Source organism: Paramisgurnus dabryanus, chromosome 6 (genome assembly GCF_030506205.2).
Source record: "Paramisgurnus dabryanus chromosome 6, PD_genome_1.1, whole genome shotgun sequence".
Lineage (NCBI taxonomy): Eukaryota > Metazoa > Chordata > Actinopteri > Cypriniformes > Cobitidae > Paramisgurnus > Paramisgurnus dabryanus.
The window spans coordinates 46,385,770-46,402,266 of NC_133342.1; the positions used below are offsets into that span (position 1 = coordinate 46,385,770).

General features: G+C 36.4%; 1 protein-coding gene across 2 annotated transcripts; it reads right to left on the reverse strand.

Moving 5' to 3' along the window:
- Positions 1–3,550: 3,550 nt before the first annotated feature.
- On the reverse strand, positions 3,551–16,409 carry ripk1l (receptor (TNFRSF)-interacting serine-threonine kinase 1, like). Of its 2 annotated transcripts, none has more exons than XM_065276918.1 (11): positions 16,281–16,409; positions 15,782–15,964; positions 15,026–15,182; positions 14,794–14,931; positions 14,223–14,454; positions 13,803–13,952; positions 12,501–12,577; positions 11,859–11,934; positions 10,390–10,965; positions 8,762–8,902; positions 3,551–5,291 (listed from the first exon to the last, which is right to left on the reverse strand). In XM_065276918.1, exons 2-11 carry the CDS (start codon positions 15,934–15,936, stop codon positions 5,017–5,019), a joined length of 1,977 nt encoding a protein of 658 aa, XP_065132990.1. In that variant the 5' UTR covers positions 15,937–15,964; positions 16,281–16,409; the 3' UTR covers positions 3,551–5,016. The 2 variants fall into 2 exon arrangements, with proteins under 2 accessions (XP_065132990.1, XP_065132989.1); XM_065276917.1 differs by having other exon boundaries at positions 10,390–10,968.
- Positions 16,410–16,497: the final 88 nt, after the last annotated feature.

Sequence of the window (16,497 nt, forward strand, 5' to 3'; positions counted from 1 at the left end):
ATATAACTCTGTATTTTCATTGTTATGGATATCTGTTACATGCAGAAACCACTGTGGTAGTTTAATACTTTTGGCACAATCCTGTTTATAACTGTACTGTATACATGCACATGGGCAGTAGGACCATCTGTGTTTAACTGAAAAAGTACTGTGTAGCCTTATTAAGCCTGTTTCTGTTTCTTAAAACTGTCACTTAATTTCATAGATTGATTATTTATTTTGGTCATCTTGAGATATTTCCAGTATGTGTTCATTCAATATAATTGCCTTTGTTCAAATTTTTGTGCACTTAACATGTTTATATTGTTGTGGTAGAATGATTGTCTTATAAAATTTAGATAGGCATGCATTTAATTGTATTCTTTTAAATGTTAATTTTATTAAAAAGTGTTTTATCTAAAAATGTCCTGAAAACTAGTTATTTATACACTATAAACACTATAAAGTTCTATAACACATTGCATCAGTAAAAAGTATTCAGAAACAAGTTTCATACAAAAAAAAAACAAAGTAAAGTGATAACTGATTTATAATTATTAAATATATGAATGAGTAAATGTGTCAAAAGGTATAAATAACGTCTTCATTTTCACCTTTACTGGGATTCGAACCGATATATAAGTGCGGCCACCCTGAGACACGCCCTCAAATTTTTCCTCGCTTCTGATTGGCTAGTCACCGTTCTACAGGTATCCACGGGCGGCCAACTTGACAAAACATCCTAAAAACGGTCTTAACTTTAGGGTAACCTCACAGGTGTCCTAACTTAAAACTTTAATGAGAGCCAGCTGAAACAATCACATTATGATAGAGCTGCGGGAGAATGACATTACATTTTTAACAAAGTGGAGGATGAAAAATATCAATGTTTGTTTTTGGATTACTCTTTGAATGTTTTTTACCTTCACACATTCACATAATCACAATGTTTCTCACTAGTGGAGCGATCTTTCAATTTCTGTCATCCCTCATTATTAAAAAATTATCTTATCCGTGAACACTTGATGGGATTATAGTGAATACAGTACACACTTGACTCAGCATCTATTTCTTGTCATGTCTCTATCAAATGTTGAAATGTACAATAGTATCCTAGCACTTAGGAAGAATAATTTTTTTAATTTTTGTAAGTCACATTTGCTAAATGTTTAAATTGAATGGTAACTGATAGATGATGTGCTAAAACACTAATACAAAAAAACACAGACTATGATTACTATTAATTTAATAAAATGTATTTTTCTAACCCATTGAAATTAAAAGGACAATTCTTTTGTTTACTGTAGCAGCAGCTCGCATTGCTGGTTGCTTGGTTACAGACATGACAGTTGATAGCCGAACATGATTAAGCGATTTGGGATTTCCTAACTAGAGATGAGATAAGATTTGCTGAAATAAGATGAGAATCCTACATCAATTTAAGATTTGCTTCTGTAATATGAATTTGTGAAAAATCTTAACTTAACACATCATATCTTAAGTTAAGACCTAAGATAGAAAGTTTCTGTAATACGCCCCCAGGTCTACAATTCTGAGCGTTATTTATCCTGTTGTTCTGTTCGGCCTTGTTTTTAACCCTTGCCTGTTTATTGTTCTGTGTTTGTTTTCTGCCTTCCCTGACACACGCTTGGAATATTGACTAGTGTTTTTGGATTGTCTTTGATGGTGTTGTTTGCCTGGTGTATGACCCTTGCCTGTGTTGTAGATTTCCCTTCAATGAAACCTGCATTTGGATCTAACCGCAACCCATTCTCACCAAAAAGCGTACAAATGACACGCAGTGTGATTATCGTGCAATAGATACGCCAAATTCCGATTTTGCGTGCATATGATACGCCAGTCCTTCCCATTCACTTATATGGCGAATCGTTTCGTGACGTTTTATTTATTGTTTTCTCATTTGTTTTCTGTTTTTTTACCATTTTCGCTTGGGTTTAGGGTTAGAACAACTTTTTGTTATATAAAAATGACATCCTAACCCAAACCCCAACTCTAACCCCAACTCCAAGCGACCATGGCTTAAATATAGACAAAAACTTAGAGAAACCTGTATATTAAATAACCTGCTTAAACAAATGTGAAATCTAACCCTAAACCCAAGCGAAAATGGTTTAAAAAACAGAAAACAAATGAGAAAACAATAAATAAAACGTCACGGAACGATTCGCCATATAAGTGAATGGGAAGGACTGGCGTATCATATGCACGCAAAATCGGAATTTGGCGTATCTATTGCACGAAAATCACACTGCGTGTCATTTGTACGCATCTTGGTGAGAACGGGTTGGGTTACACGCTCATTACAACTATGTACAGCACTTTGGTCAGCGCAAGCTGCGTTTTAAATGTGCTACATAAATACATTTTACTTACTTTTACTATGTGCTGCCATCAGCAGCTACGGCGTTATTCATCGTCATGTGACCTTAGGGCCATATAACACTGCCCATCTTGTAACATTTCTGTATGCTCTACACAGGAAGCACTACTGAGATGTGAACAAAGAGGTGTCGAGCAGACATAGCATCCTACAGTATGTATGTGGTAATCTGGGACAATGTGAACTTTCACCGTGTTTCTAGAATTCATAAGTGGTTTGAAAATAACCCATGTTTTATAAATTTGTGCCTCCCACCATACTCGCCCTTTCTTAATTCCATTTAAGATTTTTTCCTGCATGAAGGTCTATAACAAAAATCCTTATACACAGGAAAATGTCATTCAGTCAATGGATGCAGCAGTGACAACAATGGAGAGGAAGCGATTCAAGGTTGGATAAGGCATGCTAAAGGATTCTTTCCCCATTATTTAGCAAGAGACAGAATTTTCGGCAACGTTGATGAGGTCCTGTGGCCTGACCATGCGCAGAGGCATGATGCTGAGGCAGAATGATTCCAAGACATTGCTTACAATCAATCTGCTAAAGATTTTGTTTGTGTCTACATTTATGTGTGCAGGATTGTGCAAGTACTTCAAAATAAATATAATTTTTCTCCTGCTCTGCCTAGAGTGCAGTGTTTTGCATTTATCTCTGTAGTGTGTAATTACTGCTGTATAGAGGTTATGCATTAACTGGATGTGTGTGTGTGTATCTGAAAACAGTGCTTGGTTTTGTGTAAAGATAACACAATTCTAAAGCGATCCTTTGATATAGCAACCCAAGTCAAAGGTTTTTACAGTGTAGCTTAAAGGCGGGTTGCATCACTTTTGGAAAAAGGAGTCGGCCGACTACCAAAATATACTTGTAGCCAATCAGCAGCAAGGAGCGTGTCTACTAACCAACATCGTTGCTTGGGTTGAGAATGTGTGGGGCGGACCTATCAAATGAAGGTCCAGATTCAATTGGGGTAGGAGCGTGTTTGTTAAGTGATTTCTAATGTCAACATTGGCTTTCAGAGATCATGCACCCTGCCTTTAAGTTAGGTGATTTGTGTTTAAGGTTTTGAGAAAGTGAGAGAAACATGTGTTTTAGCAATAACATTAAGAAATACTGTAATAAACTGCTTGATAAAACACTGAATCAAGACACGTTGTTGGACTACATTACATGTAATGGTTATAAAACTTTATTTCATTATGTAGAAATCAAGGTTAACATGTACATGACACTAAACGATAAACGTTACACTTGATAAAACCGAAATCTGGAGATATTTGCAAATGCTTTTGGAAATATTTGGGATACTGCATAAGTGAACAAAATACACAAACACTGTGCAATGGATTTTTGGATAGGCTTTAACCACTGGTAGAAAAACATGTCTGGAAAAGCAGCCATATTTGGTTGCTCAATTTTATTAAAGCAATACCATGTAGTTTTTCGACCTTTAAATAATGTCTCTAAACTTATTTCACTGGTGGAACAACTCTTAACTGGACAAATTCTACTGATGCTGATTAGCTTCCACACTCTGTAAGTTGCTTGGTCAGAGCACACAGCCCCGCCCCTCCCCTGCCTGCAGAAGAGTGTCTGATACCAGGCCCTGTTGCGCTTTTCAACCACAAGGGGGATCCATAAGTCAGTCTTACATGGAGAACTACATAGTGTTGCTTTAAAGGCATCGTATCTCTGGCACGAACACTGTTGTGTTCTGGAGCAGAGAGGTGCAAAGAGTGCTGGGCTCATTACCCAGTGGTGAATGGACCAAAACCATGTCCAGATTGAATGAGAGTTCTCTGGTTGCTCAGTTTTTAATGCAAACCTGTCCAGCATTAAAAGGTGAACTTCTTAAAACTTCTAAACAACTTAAGCCAGCTCACACTGACATTTGGATGGATTTTGCTGTCACAGACCGATTTCCAATGTCTATAATAACTCTTTTAATCGACATTGATTATTGCAATAATTTTCTAACCTTTTTGATTCAATCACAGTGCATAAAAAATAAACGAATAAAGCTGGTCAACTTCTTGTGTTAATTACAGTATGTGCTGAAAAACCCACGACTGCTGTTTGACCATATTTCTTATAGTTTTAGTCTGGGAAAAGGCTAAAGCCCTGTCCGGGAAACCGCCCCATATGTGCTATACAATGTTACCTATACAATGAAAATATTTTTTTTATAGTTTTCACATTTTTAACTATTTTAAAGTTATCACAAGTAATCCTTAGTCAAACCAATAATTCAATAGAACAGTAACAAGAAAACTACAGTTTTCCTGCAGTGTTCACTGCAACATTCAAAATTAGCTCCTCTCTGTGGCTTGTATGTGGTTTGTAGGAATGTTTTATAAATATAAACTACACAGGTGGCAGTTCTACAAAACAGCATTATATACCATAATCTACAATTAATAACTTCCAAAATCCTACAAAATATAATGCACATTTTATATAACAGTAAAAGGATGTTTGGTGTTATTCAGATGAATATTGCTGTGAGATGAAGTTCAGATTTTCATGATGGATTGGTAAACTGTATAAAAGTCAAGAGGCAGGGCAGCCCCCTTTTTAGCCATCTGGATATACCCTGCAGGGACAAATGTTAATTGAAGACAGGGCACCATTATGTATTATTAAACATCCAATAGCTGCATTAAGACATCAATTTTAGTGCAGCCTTCCAATGCATGGCACAGTTTGCCCAAAGTAAAGCCCAGAAGTCCCTCCCTCATCTTCCAGCACTCCAACATCTGGTGCACCTTTTCTGCCAGCCCATCCCGGTCATAGTCGTGCTCGATGGTCTCCACGTCGATTTCAGTCAGACCCAGCCTACGAGCAACTCGCTTCCAGCTGCTCCCAATGTTCTGACGAACAATCTCCAGATGAGAATCGGTAACCGTGTGGTCCTCTGATGAGGAAGACACAATGAATAAAAAGGTTTATCAGATTCGTTATAGTCATATATTATGAACTGATTTTGCAAAATAAATGATGACATATACACAATAAAAGCACAAATAAAACGTGTCTTTTTCAACTGCAGAAAACTCTCTCATTGTTAAAAACATATAAACAAAGTGTGAACAAAAAGAACAAACAACCATTTTAGCATTTGACATGTTTTCTTTGTTTTACATCGTGATAAAAAGTCGACTTAATTTATTCGCATTCATGAGGAAATCTCCACATGTAAATCCATTTACTACATTTTATTTATATGCATGTTAATGAGGCAGACCGGAGACGCAAGCACGTTGCATGTTGGCAAATTCCAAAGTTCAAGTTCTGTGAATTCTGAACTGCAAATTCATATCAAAGGTTGATATCAAATTGATATGTGACACAAAGTGTCACAGCAGACTTAGTTTATAACTTAGTTTATAACAGGGGCCAGGCTAATATAAAAATATGTAATAAATAAATATTTAAATTGAGGATATTAATAATATGTGCTTTTGACCTTTTTAAATCTCAGAGGTATACATGAAAGATGCATGATTTAATTTGTGTGTTAAGGTTCACATATTGGCAAAACTGAAATTTTGTGGCTTTTTCATGATAACTGAAGTCTAGGGGCTATGTAAGTACCAGAGATTTAAGTCGCACACACAGTGACTTCAGACTTGACTTGAGACTCGTCCTCAAAGACTTCAGACTCGACTCGGACCGCGCGACTCGTGAACAATGTTTATTTTTAGGAAACGTCTGATGAGCTCGACGCTATTCCACTCCCTCGGTTAACTACAACCTGCCCACAACGTAACATGTGACGTATCTGCTCCGCGCGCGCGGCCTTGAACATACAGTACATGTTGACTGCACCGGCCGCTGCTGTGCCATTCTTCTGAAGCTTTGGGTAATGCTGTGGCGGATCCGCGGCTCGGCTCGCATGCGATTCGCGGATTAATATGCAATTTAAATAGGGTAAGTTTATCATTAAAGTTTCTAAGGCTTGCAATTGTTTAAATGGTTAAACAATTTAACTGCAAAAAGGCGCTCAAGTGAGCAGATTTCTGTACGCCCATGCGTTTAAATGTGTCCGGTCAAGCTCCAGTCAGGTCCAGAGTTGCGCTACTTTGTGTCATACTGTAGTTCATTAACATACATTTGCTGAATAGAGCAATGAAAAACAACGTAACATTTTTATGTGAAGCGACTGCTGCATCTTCTTTCTGAAGCGCTGTTTGGAATACGCACTTCGCCTGTGTGTGAACACGCGGCGTTTAAGTGCCCTCAGTAGTGCACATACAGAAAGAAGTGATTCAAAAGTTAAGCCAACATAAAATCTTTCTGTTCTTGACAGGGCACATACACACAAAATGATCTCACAGTATTCTGTTTCTAATAAAAACATTTGTTTATGTCTTAAGAAACCAGTCAGAAACCAGTCTGGGCTTATTTGTTCTTAAAGAGATAGTAACCTCAATTAACCTACAAATAACCTAAGTCTGTGTCATTTATGTTAATCAAACAACCCAAGACAAACAGAAAATCACTTCTATTGCTCTAAAAATAATAATACAAATATTTAATTTGTACAATAAAGACGAAAAATAAAGTGTTATTATCCATTTAATTCAATTTCTGTACCTAATGCTAATTTTAGACCTTACTTAATGTGCAACTTTGTCCTTTTTTATACATGTTTGTAATTTCTTTATTTGTTATTAGAGTTTTATTTGTTACAAAGAGACTTGAGACTTGACTTGGACTCGAGCCCAGAGACTTGACTTGGACTCAAGCTCAAAGACTTCAGACTTGACTTGGACTCGAGCTCAGAGACTTGTGAGCATCTCTGGTAAATACCATATACTGTAAGTTTAAAAATAGTTATTTACGAGTCAAATGCACACAGTCTGCTTAAAGTAGCTGTGAGTTAACATTGTTCAGTAAATTCAGTAAAATCGTGATGATAGGAATACATTCCTATCATCACAATTTTACGTAATTTACGGAACAGTGGCCACCTTCATCACACCATGTGGGAAAATGCTGTTCAATCGATGGATGTCAGGAAACTAAATCATTGCTCAGGCTTCTGAAAAACATTTATATATGAGAACAATGGCTAATGTTCATTTAGTGAAAAATTCCTCAACAATTAATTAGACTTTAGCAGTCTGTTCTAAACATTTCACAAGTAACTGCTTCAATGTGGCAGTTCAATGCTGGTTTCTCTAGGAATCTACTCAAAGATGTTGCAGTCCTTACTTTGTTGAGTCGGACCTCAAATCCACAACCCGTAAGTAAACACATTTTAAGTAGTGCTGCACAATAACTTGCGATTGTCTCGTGAATCGCGTGCATGCAATTTATCATGCAGCCCTAACTTTAAGTTACATTATGGAGCCAGAGAAAACTAAAATTATATACTGTAAATGGTTATGCAACGCTAACGAGATGCTAACATGTTGCTGACTAGATGCTTACATGTTGTTTTGTAACGCCTTTGGTAGCCACAAGTTTTAATAGAATATCTGTTGGAAATCAGACGTTGTTGTTTTTTTTTAAGTTACAGACACCAGCCTGTTGGTGTCTGTTTGTTTATTGAGTTAAACATGGTAAGTTTAAAATATCTTAGGCTATGTGTCTGTTGGTTTACTAACCTAACATTTAGTGTACTTCCATGTGTAACATTATTTCAACTGCGTATTTCATTGAATATGCTCATGAATATTACTTATTAAAGGCCAAAACAACCTATTTTTAGCAAACCTACTGAAAGAGGATTTGTAAAAAATATATAAAGATTGTTGTTGGTACTTAAACTGCAAATATATATTCTTAAGGACATCATAATCTAAAATAAAACTCTAGAAAGGTTAGAAATATGTGACCTTTAATGACTTCAGTTTCTGTTTTTATAATACAAAGTGAATTTCATCAGAAGAATTGGAAAACACTAAAGAAGTCATATGGATTAGTTTTATGTCTTTTATGTTAAACGGTTACTTTTACAGTACTTCTATGTATTTTATATTAAAATACTTGTAAGCTCCTGATGTTAGATTCCCCTACACTGATAACAGGTTAAACACATTTATGTTGCATGTGCTATAAGGGCTTTTTCTGTATATGCACATAGGATGAGAAACCTACAGATTAAATGTGTGATGCACAGTCACTTGGATTGGAATATTTAATGGACATTTGATTTAATCATATTTGATTATTATTTGATATTGAGTACAAAATTTGCAGTTGAAAACATACAGTAAGGTTTAAGACTGCTATTATAATGTTGTATTTATGATATTTATTAAAAATTTTTACAGTGTACAGATAACTGATTTATAATTGTATGTGATCAGAGTCAATAATGAAATGGGCATTCTGTCAGACATTTTTTTCAAATGACTACTGCAGGTAAAGTTTTACCATATTTGAGTAGGAGCTCCTTATATCTGGCTCTGTTGGTGGATCCAGTGGATAATAAGCTGTGAGAGCTGTTTTCAGAGGCTCGCAAATTCATTGTGTTGTTACTTCCAATCTGAATAGCATGAGCATTTGAGATAACCACTGTTGGAAATGCAAACAAAGATGGAGACATGTAAGAGAAATGTTTCAAAATTATGCAATAGCTTATATTACGAGAATATCTAGACATATAATGTAAGAGAGTTGACAAGCTCAGGATCCACTACCAATTTTGCTATGGTTTAATTTTTTTCTGATCTGCCACTGACAAACAAAATAAAAAATCTATATTTTTGGTCCTGGAAAATGAGAGTAATGATTTCTTTTGCAAGGGAGGTTCAGAGTGGTTGACTAGTACTTGTGGTTAGTACTATACTGAAATCTGCTGCTCTATTATACATACATGACATTATTACTAGTGATGCACCGATGTATATCGGCCGATTTTTGATGAATTTGAAACCATCGGCATATCGGCAATAGCACGAGAAAGGCCGATACGATTGTTTATTAATTAACTGCATAAAGAAATCCATTATATGTAAAAAAATTAGTTAATGTTGTTAATAAAATAAAAGCAAAAACCACCTTTGAAGGTTGTTATTATATTTGTTTTAGCTTAATTTATGCCTCTCTTATTAGTTTGGTCAGTTGAATGTTAATTAGATCCAATCCATGTTCAGTAAAAATAATTTGGTGCAGAAATAAACTAGCTAATAGATCAACTGTATTATATTGTATACAAGTGTTTAATATCGGTATCGGCATCGGTATCGGCCAGAAGTTGTCTGTTTAAATTGGTATCGGTCAAAAAAAAATCCTATCGGTGCATCCCTAAATTATTACATTTTAAAGCTGGACCAAAAAAAGTGTTTGCAATCTATTAATGTCAATATATATATATATATTTTTTTTTTTAATGATCACATATAATTCACTTTGTGAGCTTGTATCTAAAATACAAAAATACCAGGGGCTAGTTGTCACACAGGGAAGTTTTATAACTGATATGTTGCAGTAACCTCTCTAGCTCTATAGTCAATAAATATTGCTGGCTCTGAAATAATTGCTTGTGATTTTTCTCATTTCTCACATTGGATAAAAGTGTCTACTTAATAAACGAATGTAAATGTATGAACGCATATTACCACATACGGGGGTTTATATAATAAAGGCAGATTTTAACTTTTAAAGTGAGCTGGATTCTCACAAGAGTATTTAGATCTTTTCTGAAGAAATGTTATACTTGGTTTCTCTTTTGCGTGCAACATAACTGTATAGAACTGAAAAGCTTCTAACAGGCTTTTAAAATGCAGGTTCCAGTGTGACAACATGTCCCAAAAGGTGTTCAAAAATGTGTTTTTTAATATCCACATTCTTCTGCAGGAAGTTATTAAACAGAAATGAATAAATCTGCACTCAAAAATATAATCACTTGTGACAAACAGCAGCCATATATTATAGTCACAATATACTGTGCACAGTCGAGGATGCTCTTATTTATAATCAATAATGTGTGTAAACATGGCATAAAACAAAATACTGATTCTTGGTTCGTGAATAATAAGGTAAAGAGACAGATACAGTACCTCTACCTGTTCCCGAGTCTGATGGAGGACATATTACAGGCGAGCTACAATGCAAGGCAGGATTTGAATCGAGCCTGAAGAGGTCTTCTGCAGGGTATCCAGGTTCAGGGCAGGACTTCACACGATCATACGTTAAATGTCTGTCATATTCAGAATACAGCCCTGACGTCTGCTCCGCATAGTCTGGCCTTTGAACACCATTAACTGAACTTGCAGCAACTGCAGACCTCAAATGGCCTTCTTCATCTGGGTTTGGATACGGGGCAAGCTGAGTCCAAGACTTTACAGAAGATGCCTGAGGAAAAACCTCTCCAGGCCATCTGCTACTGGCTGGCTGCTGTGGGAGTGGATTGTAAACGCTTTGTGGCGTTGATTCCAATTCATCTATACGGCTGCCATATATGTGGTAGTTGTACTCTTGTTTCAGCTTTAGCTCTACGTTGGGAGAGCTTAGAGGTGCTGCATCGATCTCTAGTTGAGACTCTCCAGAGGCCATGAAGCTGAGGTCTTCAATGCTGGCTTCCACTGGACCGATATCTGAACTCCTCAAGGATGCTGGGGAGTCTCTTGAGGGGTCTGCTGATGCAGGAAACATCAAATGTGCATCACAAAGTACTATCAATGTCATTTTTTTGTAGTAATTTTAAGGCAAAAAAATTAAAAAACTCTACTAAACATACGCACAAGCGCAAAAGCAAGCTGGATAAAAATATCAGACTGTTCATCAGGGCAAATCTGTGTGTATTACATACGCTTTTTAAATATAACAAGTTATTTATTCACAGAAGTGTAAATTTAGGTAAATATGGTTGGGACATGGGAGTTACAAGACAAAAGACAAAAAGAAACAATCCCAACCCATGTTTCTGACCATCAGCCTTGTGACTATAAGGAAACAATGAGTGTAATAGAACCATGTTATGGTTCTAGGGGTGAGGTTTTAAGTTTAATTTCCTGTCTAGACTATCAGTGTGTTATGCATTGTTTATGTCAGAAGCATTTGTATACAGTGCACATCTCAGTAGGACATTATTCAAATAAATCCCTGTGAAACGTCCTTCTACCCGAGGTTAAAAATGAGGTTTAGAACAAGATCTTATATACACAACCATTCTGAAAATACCAGCTAAAATCAGCCCAAGCTGGTCTCCCAGCCTGGTTTTAGCTGGGTAAACTGGTGTAGCAGACTAATTTTAGATTAGTTTTTGGACATTTTTTACCAGGTCAAGCTGGTCTTATATATATTTAATTATTTTACTTTTCGAAAGAGGTGGTGGTGAGATTCTACTGCTTTTATACCAACAAAGGGCAAAACATATTTGTTGTTGTCTAAAACAGATGCAAGCTGGTGGATCATCTGGTCTCCCAGCTTGACCAGCTAAAAAGTGGGCAAAGCCAACAAGCTTTTTAGGTTTTAGCTGGTCTTTTCAGTAGGGAATGTTACCATGTCTCATAATAAATGACCATACCTTCAGGAGTGTTTGGTTCTGAAGTTTTGAGGGATTTTAATTTCTCTACAAGATCTTCTGGACCCTCATATGAACTCTGGGTATGAAAAAAAAACAATGTCACTCAAAGAAATCCTGACCAGATCTCTTAATCAAATGCAGTGAAATTCATATGGCTATTTTAATATGCTTATAAGTTTATGCTGTATTTACATGATGACCATGACCATTTCTAAATGAGCCTTGAATTCCATGTAGGATTTTTATCACTTTCAATATTTGAAATGCACAAAAAAAAACTGATTCACTAAAATTCAGGATGAGGCAATAATGCGTAGGCTGTACCATAATAGGGAAGAGCATTTATTTGTGGTATATTTCCACATACAAGAAATTTGTTTTGGTGAAAAAAGCTACCACAGTGCAAACAGAATGACAGCGGCAGGACACAGATTAAAAAGACATAAAAAATAAAAATTGGCAAATAATTAAAAAATAAATTTATTAAGTCATTTATTCATTTAAATGCAAATATAATATTGAAAGGTATTTAAAAATAGACAATATTTGCAGTGCAGTACAGGCACGTTATATGCAAATGGTAACATAAGGTGTAACATAATAGGTAGTTTAAAAACCTAAGATTCATTGAGCTTCACTTACCATCAAACTAAGCAAATCTTCGTTTACACTCGCTTCCAGCTTCTCACGGTAAAATGGTAGGAATTTCTCATAGGTCTCTGCAAATAAAGCAATTAGTTTTAATAGCTTTTCTAGTAAGAACAAATGAATGATGGAATTGGTCAAAATGAGAGTCATGCATTAAAAAATAAAATGTACTGATGTGTATAAGAGGTTGTTGTACTATGAAACATAAGAGTTCAGAACCTAAAACTGCTATAGTCCAAAAACAGTTTGTATTGAAACAAAGCAGACCATAATACATTTCTATTTTTATCACATGGGCGAAAACATAATTGCAAGACTTCCCTGTAGCAAAAGCATTTTTACCTAATCACTTCTTTAATCTGCCAGGTAAAACAGTAGTAATAGGAATACTAAAAAAAAATGCATGACATGGCCCCTGGTGCTCTTTGGCAGGCGACAATTGTTAGTAAAACACTGCTTTTTGTAAGTAAATATTATGCCAGTCACCCTGCAACTTTAGGGGGTGTGTACACCAAAGCTTTTAAACGCGGCTGAAAATGTCTGGAGGACGGCGAATGCCAGCTGTTTTTTTCAGCTGAGCGCCAGCTTTCTTTAGCTGAGTGCTTTGGTTGCTGTGATACTTCTGCTTTGTGTATCAGTCGTTGTACGATGTGCCGGTTGGTTGTTGTGATATTTGTCCCGCCCCTCATCCAGTGTTTGGACGGCCGTGTGAGAGCTGACATTGACGAGCTGAGCTTTTCACTCAAAGTTGAATTTTTTTTAACTCTCGGCGCTCAGTGCTGAGCACGGAAAAGACGCAGAGCGCCGGCTTTTAGCACAGAAAAAAAATCTGCCAGCTGCTGGCTTTTAAAAAAATATTGCACTTCCATTGAAAACATACACCGACCAGGACGTAAAAGCTTTGGTGTGCATGCCCCATACTTTATGTGGAGCTGCGGCACAATGTGTAGATTAAAGTGAATTGAAGGAACGACAATCTAACGGTCACGTATGCAAACCATGTAGAAATTGAAATCAAGGACATACAAACTTTCAAAGAGCTGTCACAACTGAAACATCTTCATGTCTACAGATATAAAGACAGATTTAACATCATTACTATCAGAAGTTTATCTAGATGCCTAAAACTGTTGGTTTGTGCTGTTTGTCACTAAAATACAGCAGTTAAATATTCCTATATATTCCTATATGTATATAAATACAGTTAAATGGTCAGTTAGGAATATATGGCCATTCACAGTTGTGGTTCAAGAATCAAGGATAAAAGGTTGAGTGTTTCTACCGCTATAAACACACCTTTAAATGTAGGGCGGTGTTGAGGGTCCTTATGCCAGCATGTTTTCATGAGGTCAGTCATTTCTGGAGGTGTGCTACTTGGGATTAGTTCTTCACTCGGCCGTTCCCCCTGACACACACAGTGGCAGATATGGTCTTCACTTCTGGCATCTGAAGTTAAGGAAACACAATTTACAAACATACACTTTGGTTACTATTTTTTTTGTGTAGCAGCATATTTAAAAAGAATGCTCGTCCCAGTATTGTGGTGTATCTGGTTAGTGTTTAGTTAAATAAACGATTTCAATTGTTTACAGATTTTATATATTGGTAGAACAGCTGTTCTGTAGCTTAAATATTCTTTTTAACCTTAAACCATAAATTTGTTTAAAATCTGCATACACAGATAATCAACAGATAAAATAAAAGACAATCACTTACGTTCAAATGGCTCTCGACCTGTGAGGATGACCCAGACTACAATGGCAAAACTGTAAACATCAGATTTTTCAGTGGAGCGAGTGTGAATGCTTTCTAGGTGTTCTGGAGCCATGTAACACAAAGTGCCAGCAGCACGCACAGACGACTTCTTGCCCGAACGACTCTGTCGCCGAGATTCTTCCTTTGTCAGTTTGCTCCATGCTTCAGACGTGGCCAGGCCGAGGTCTGCTATCTGACATAACAAACAAAAACAGATTCAAATTTCAATATGACTTTTAGTATTTACTATGCATGAAGTTGCACTATTGAGAAATCCAGTTTTAAACTTCAACGGAGGACCCTCCTTAACGGAAGTAATGCTTTGCAATGGAGCGTGGCCAGACTCTCTGTACAAATGAAATGAATGTCAAGAGTCTGGTTTGACCAGGCTAGACCCAGAGACCCATTGGACCATAATCCAATCTTGCTCTATTAACCTTTTTTAATGTTATGCAAAATCTTGTAATGTTCAACTTTACGCAGCTTTTTAACAAAGGTGATTAGTGGGTGGATTCAGAATTAACTTTCATACTTTTATATGGAAATGCTTGTCCACCAGGATGTTCTCTGGTTTCAGGTCTTTGTGAATAACTTGGTTCTCTGTGAGATAAACCATTCCCTCCAAGATTTCCACTATTATCCTTCCTTTCACAGATAATGGAACAGCCACCTAGTACAATCATATAAAAGAAATGATTACATTTTTGTGATAATGTCACAACACAGTGTGGCATACAATACAATAAAAGTGAGTCTGCTCTTACAGTTTCAAGCATGTTGAGCAGATTGCCTTTTGGAATCAGCTCCATCACTAAAGAGTAGTCATGGTCTTCCAGAATAACGCCCAACAGCTTGACCACTCGCTGATGGTTTAACCTGCTCATCAGGCTGCCCTCATCCAGAAGAGACTGCTTCAGTCGGCTAACATGAAGACAAACAACACAGTCAACATACCAAGCTTGATGTACTTACAAATTGATTATTTTTCTATTATATTTTGGCTAAAGTAAGTCACAACACCTTTTTTATAATTATTTTGTCTGATTTAGCATGTCAAATCGGCGGTGCTCGTCTGGGCGTCGGATTATGTGTATTGTTTGACAGAAGTTACCAAGCAAGCAAACGACATAGTAAAGAGGAAATGCACAGAATGTTCTTCTCATTTTTTTTTACATCTATAATCCCATTCGTGTATATTTAAAATGATATACCTTATAAGACAGTAAGGATATGTCACAAATATGTCTTTAAAAAGAAAGACAGTACTGAAAAAAATAAAACCTACTCCTGATGATGATACTGACTTATGTATTAAACTACATACAGTAGCCTACAGGATTCGGCACTTTCGGCCTGATTCGAGCCATCAACCAATTTATTACTTATGTCAAGCATATGTAACTTCTAAAACAACAAAAACAAAGATGGAATAGTTTCATCTTCTTCTTATATTCCACATTAAACTCCACACAGTTACTCTCATGCTCTCAGATGTAGTCAAGCAGATGTCTCATACTGACCCACTGCGGTGAGGCCCAGTATAGACCGTTTTCAACACCACATGGCCAAGTGTCTTGTGATAACACAGGTAAACTTGACCAAAACCTCCATAATCCAGCAGCTCTTTCTTTATAAGGTCTGTAGGCTTCATAAGATCCAGGCTTGCTGTGGCCATACTGTCTCGGGGCGTGAATGAGATTTCCCTAAAAGCAACAATAGTAGTAAAAAATAAAGATTTTAACCGACCTGTTGAAATTAAAATCACAACTCTGTTATTTATACATGTATGGAGTAATGCGGAAGTAGCTAGTATTTCGGGCACAACGAAAAGCCACAGTAAATTAAGTCAGAGCAACGCATTCAAAGAAATGACAAATATTTTTATACAATACATGTCAGAACTGTAACTTTCACTCTAGTGAAACTTAAGTTTTTTTTCAACTTTAGCAAACCATGAAACTTCATTACATTATTAATATTTGCTATATTTGTCTGTTGATTTAAACAAATAACTTATACCTTCTTAACCCTGTCGAGATGCCTTCGTTAAAAGTGATCAGAAGAGCAATGTAAACTAAAACAGCACATACCGTGCGTCAACACCCAACGTTACAAACACTAAAGTTACCCTGCTTCCGGGATATTGATGTACAAAGTGAAAGTAAGAGTTAGACATACATAATCAACACCAGAGAACACGATTGTCAACTTCATTGTTGGCCAACTGATGGTGTTT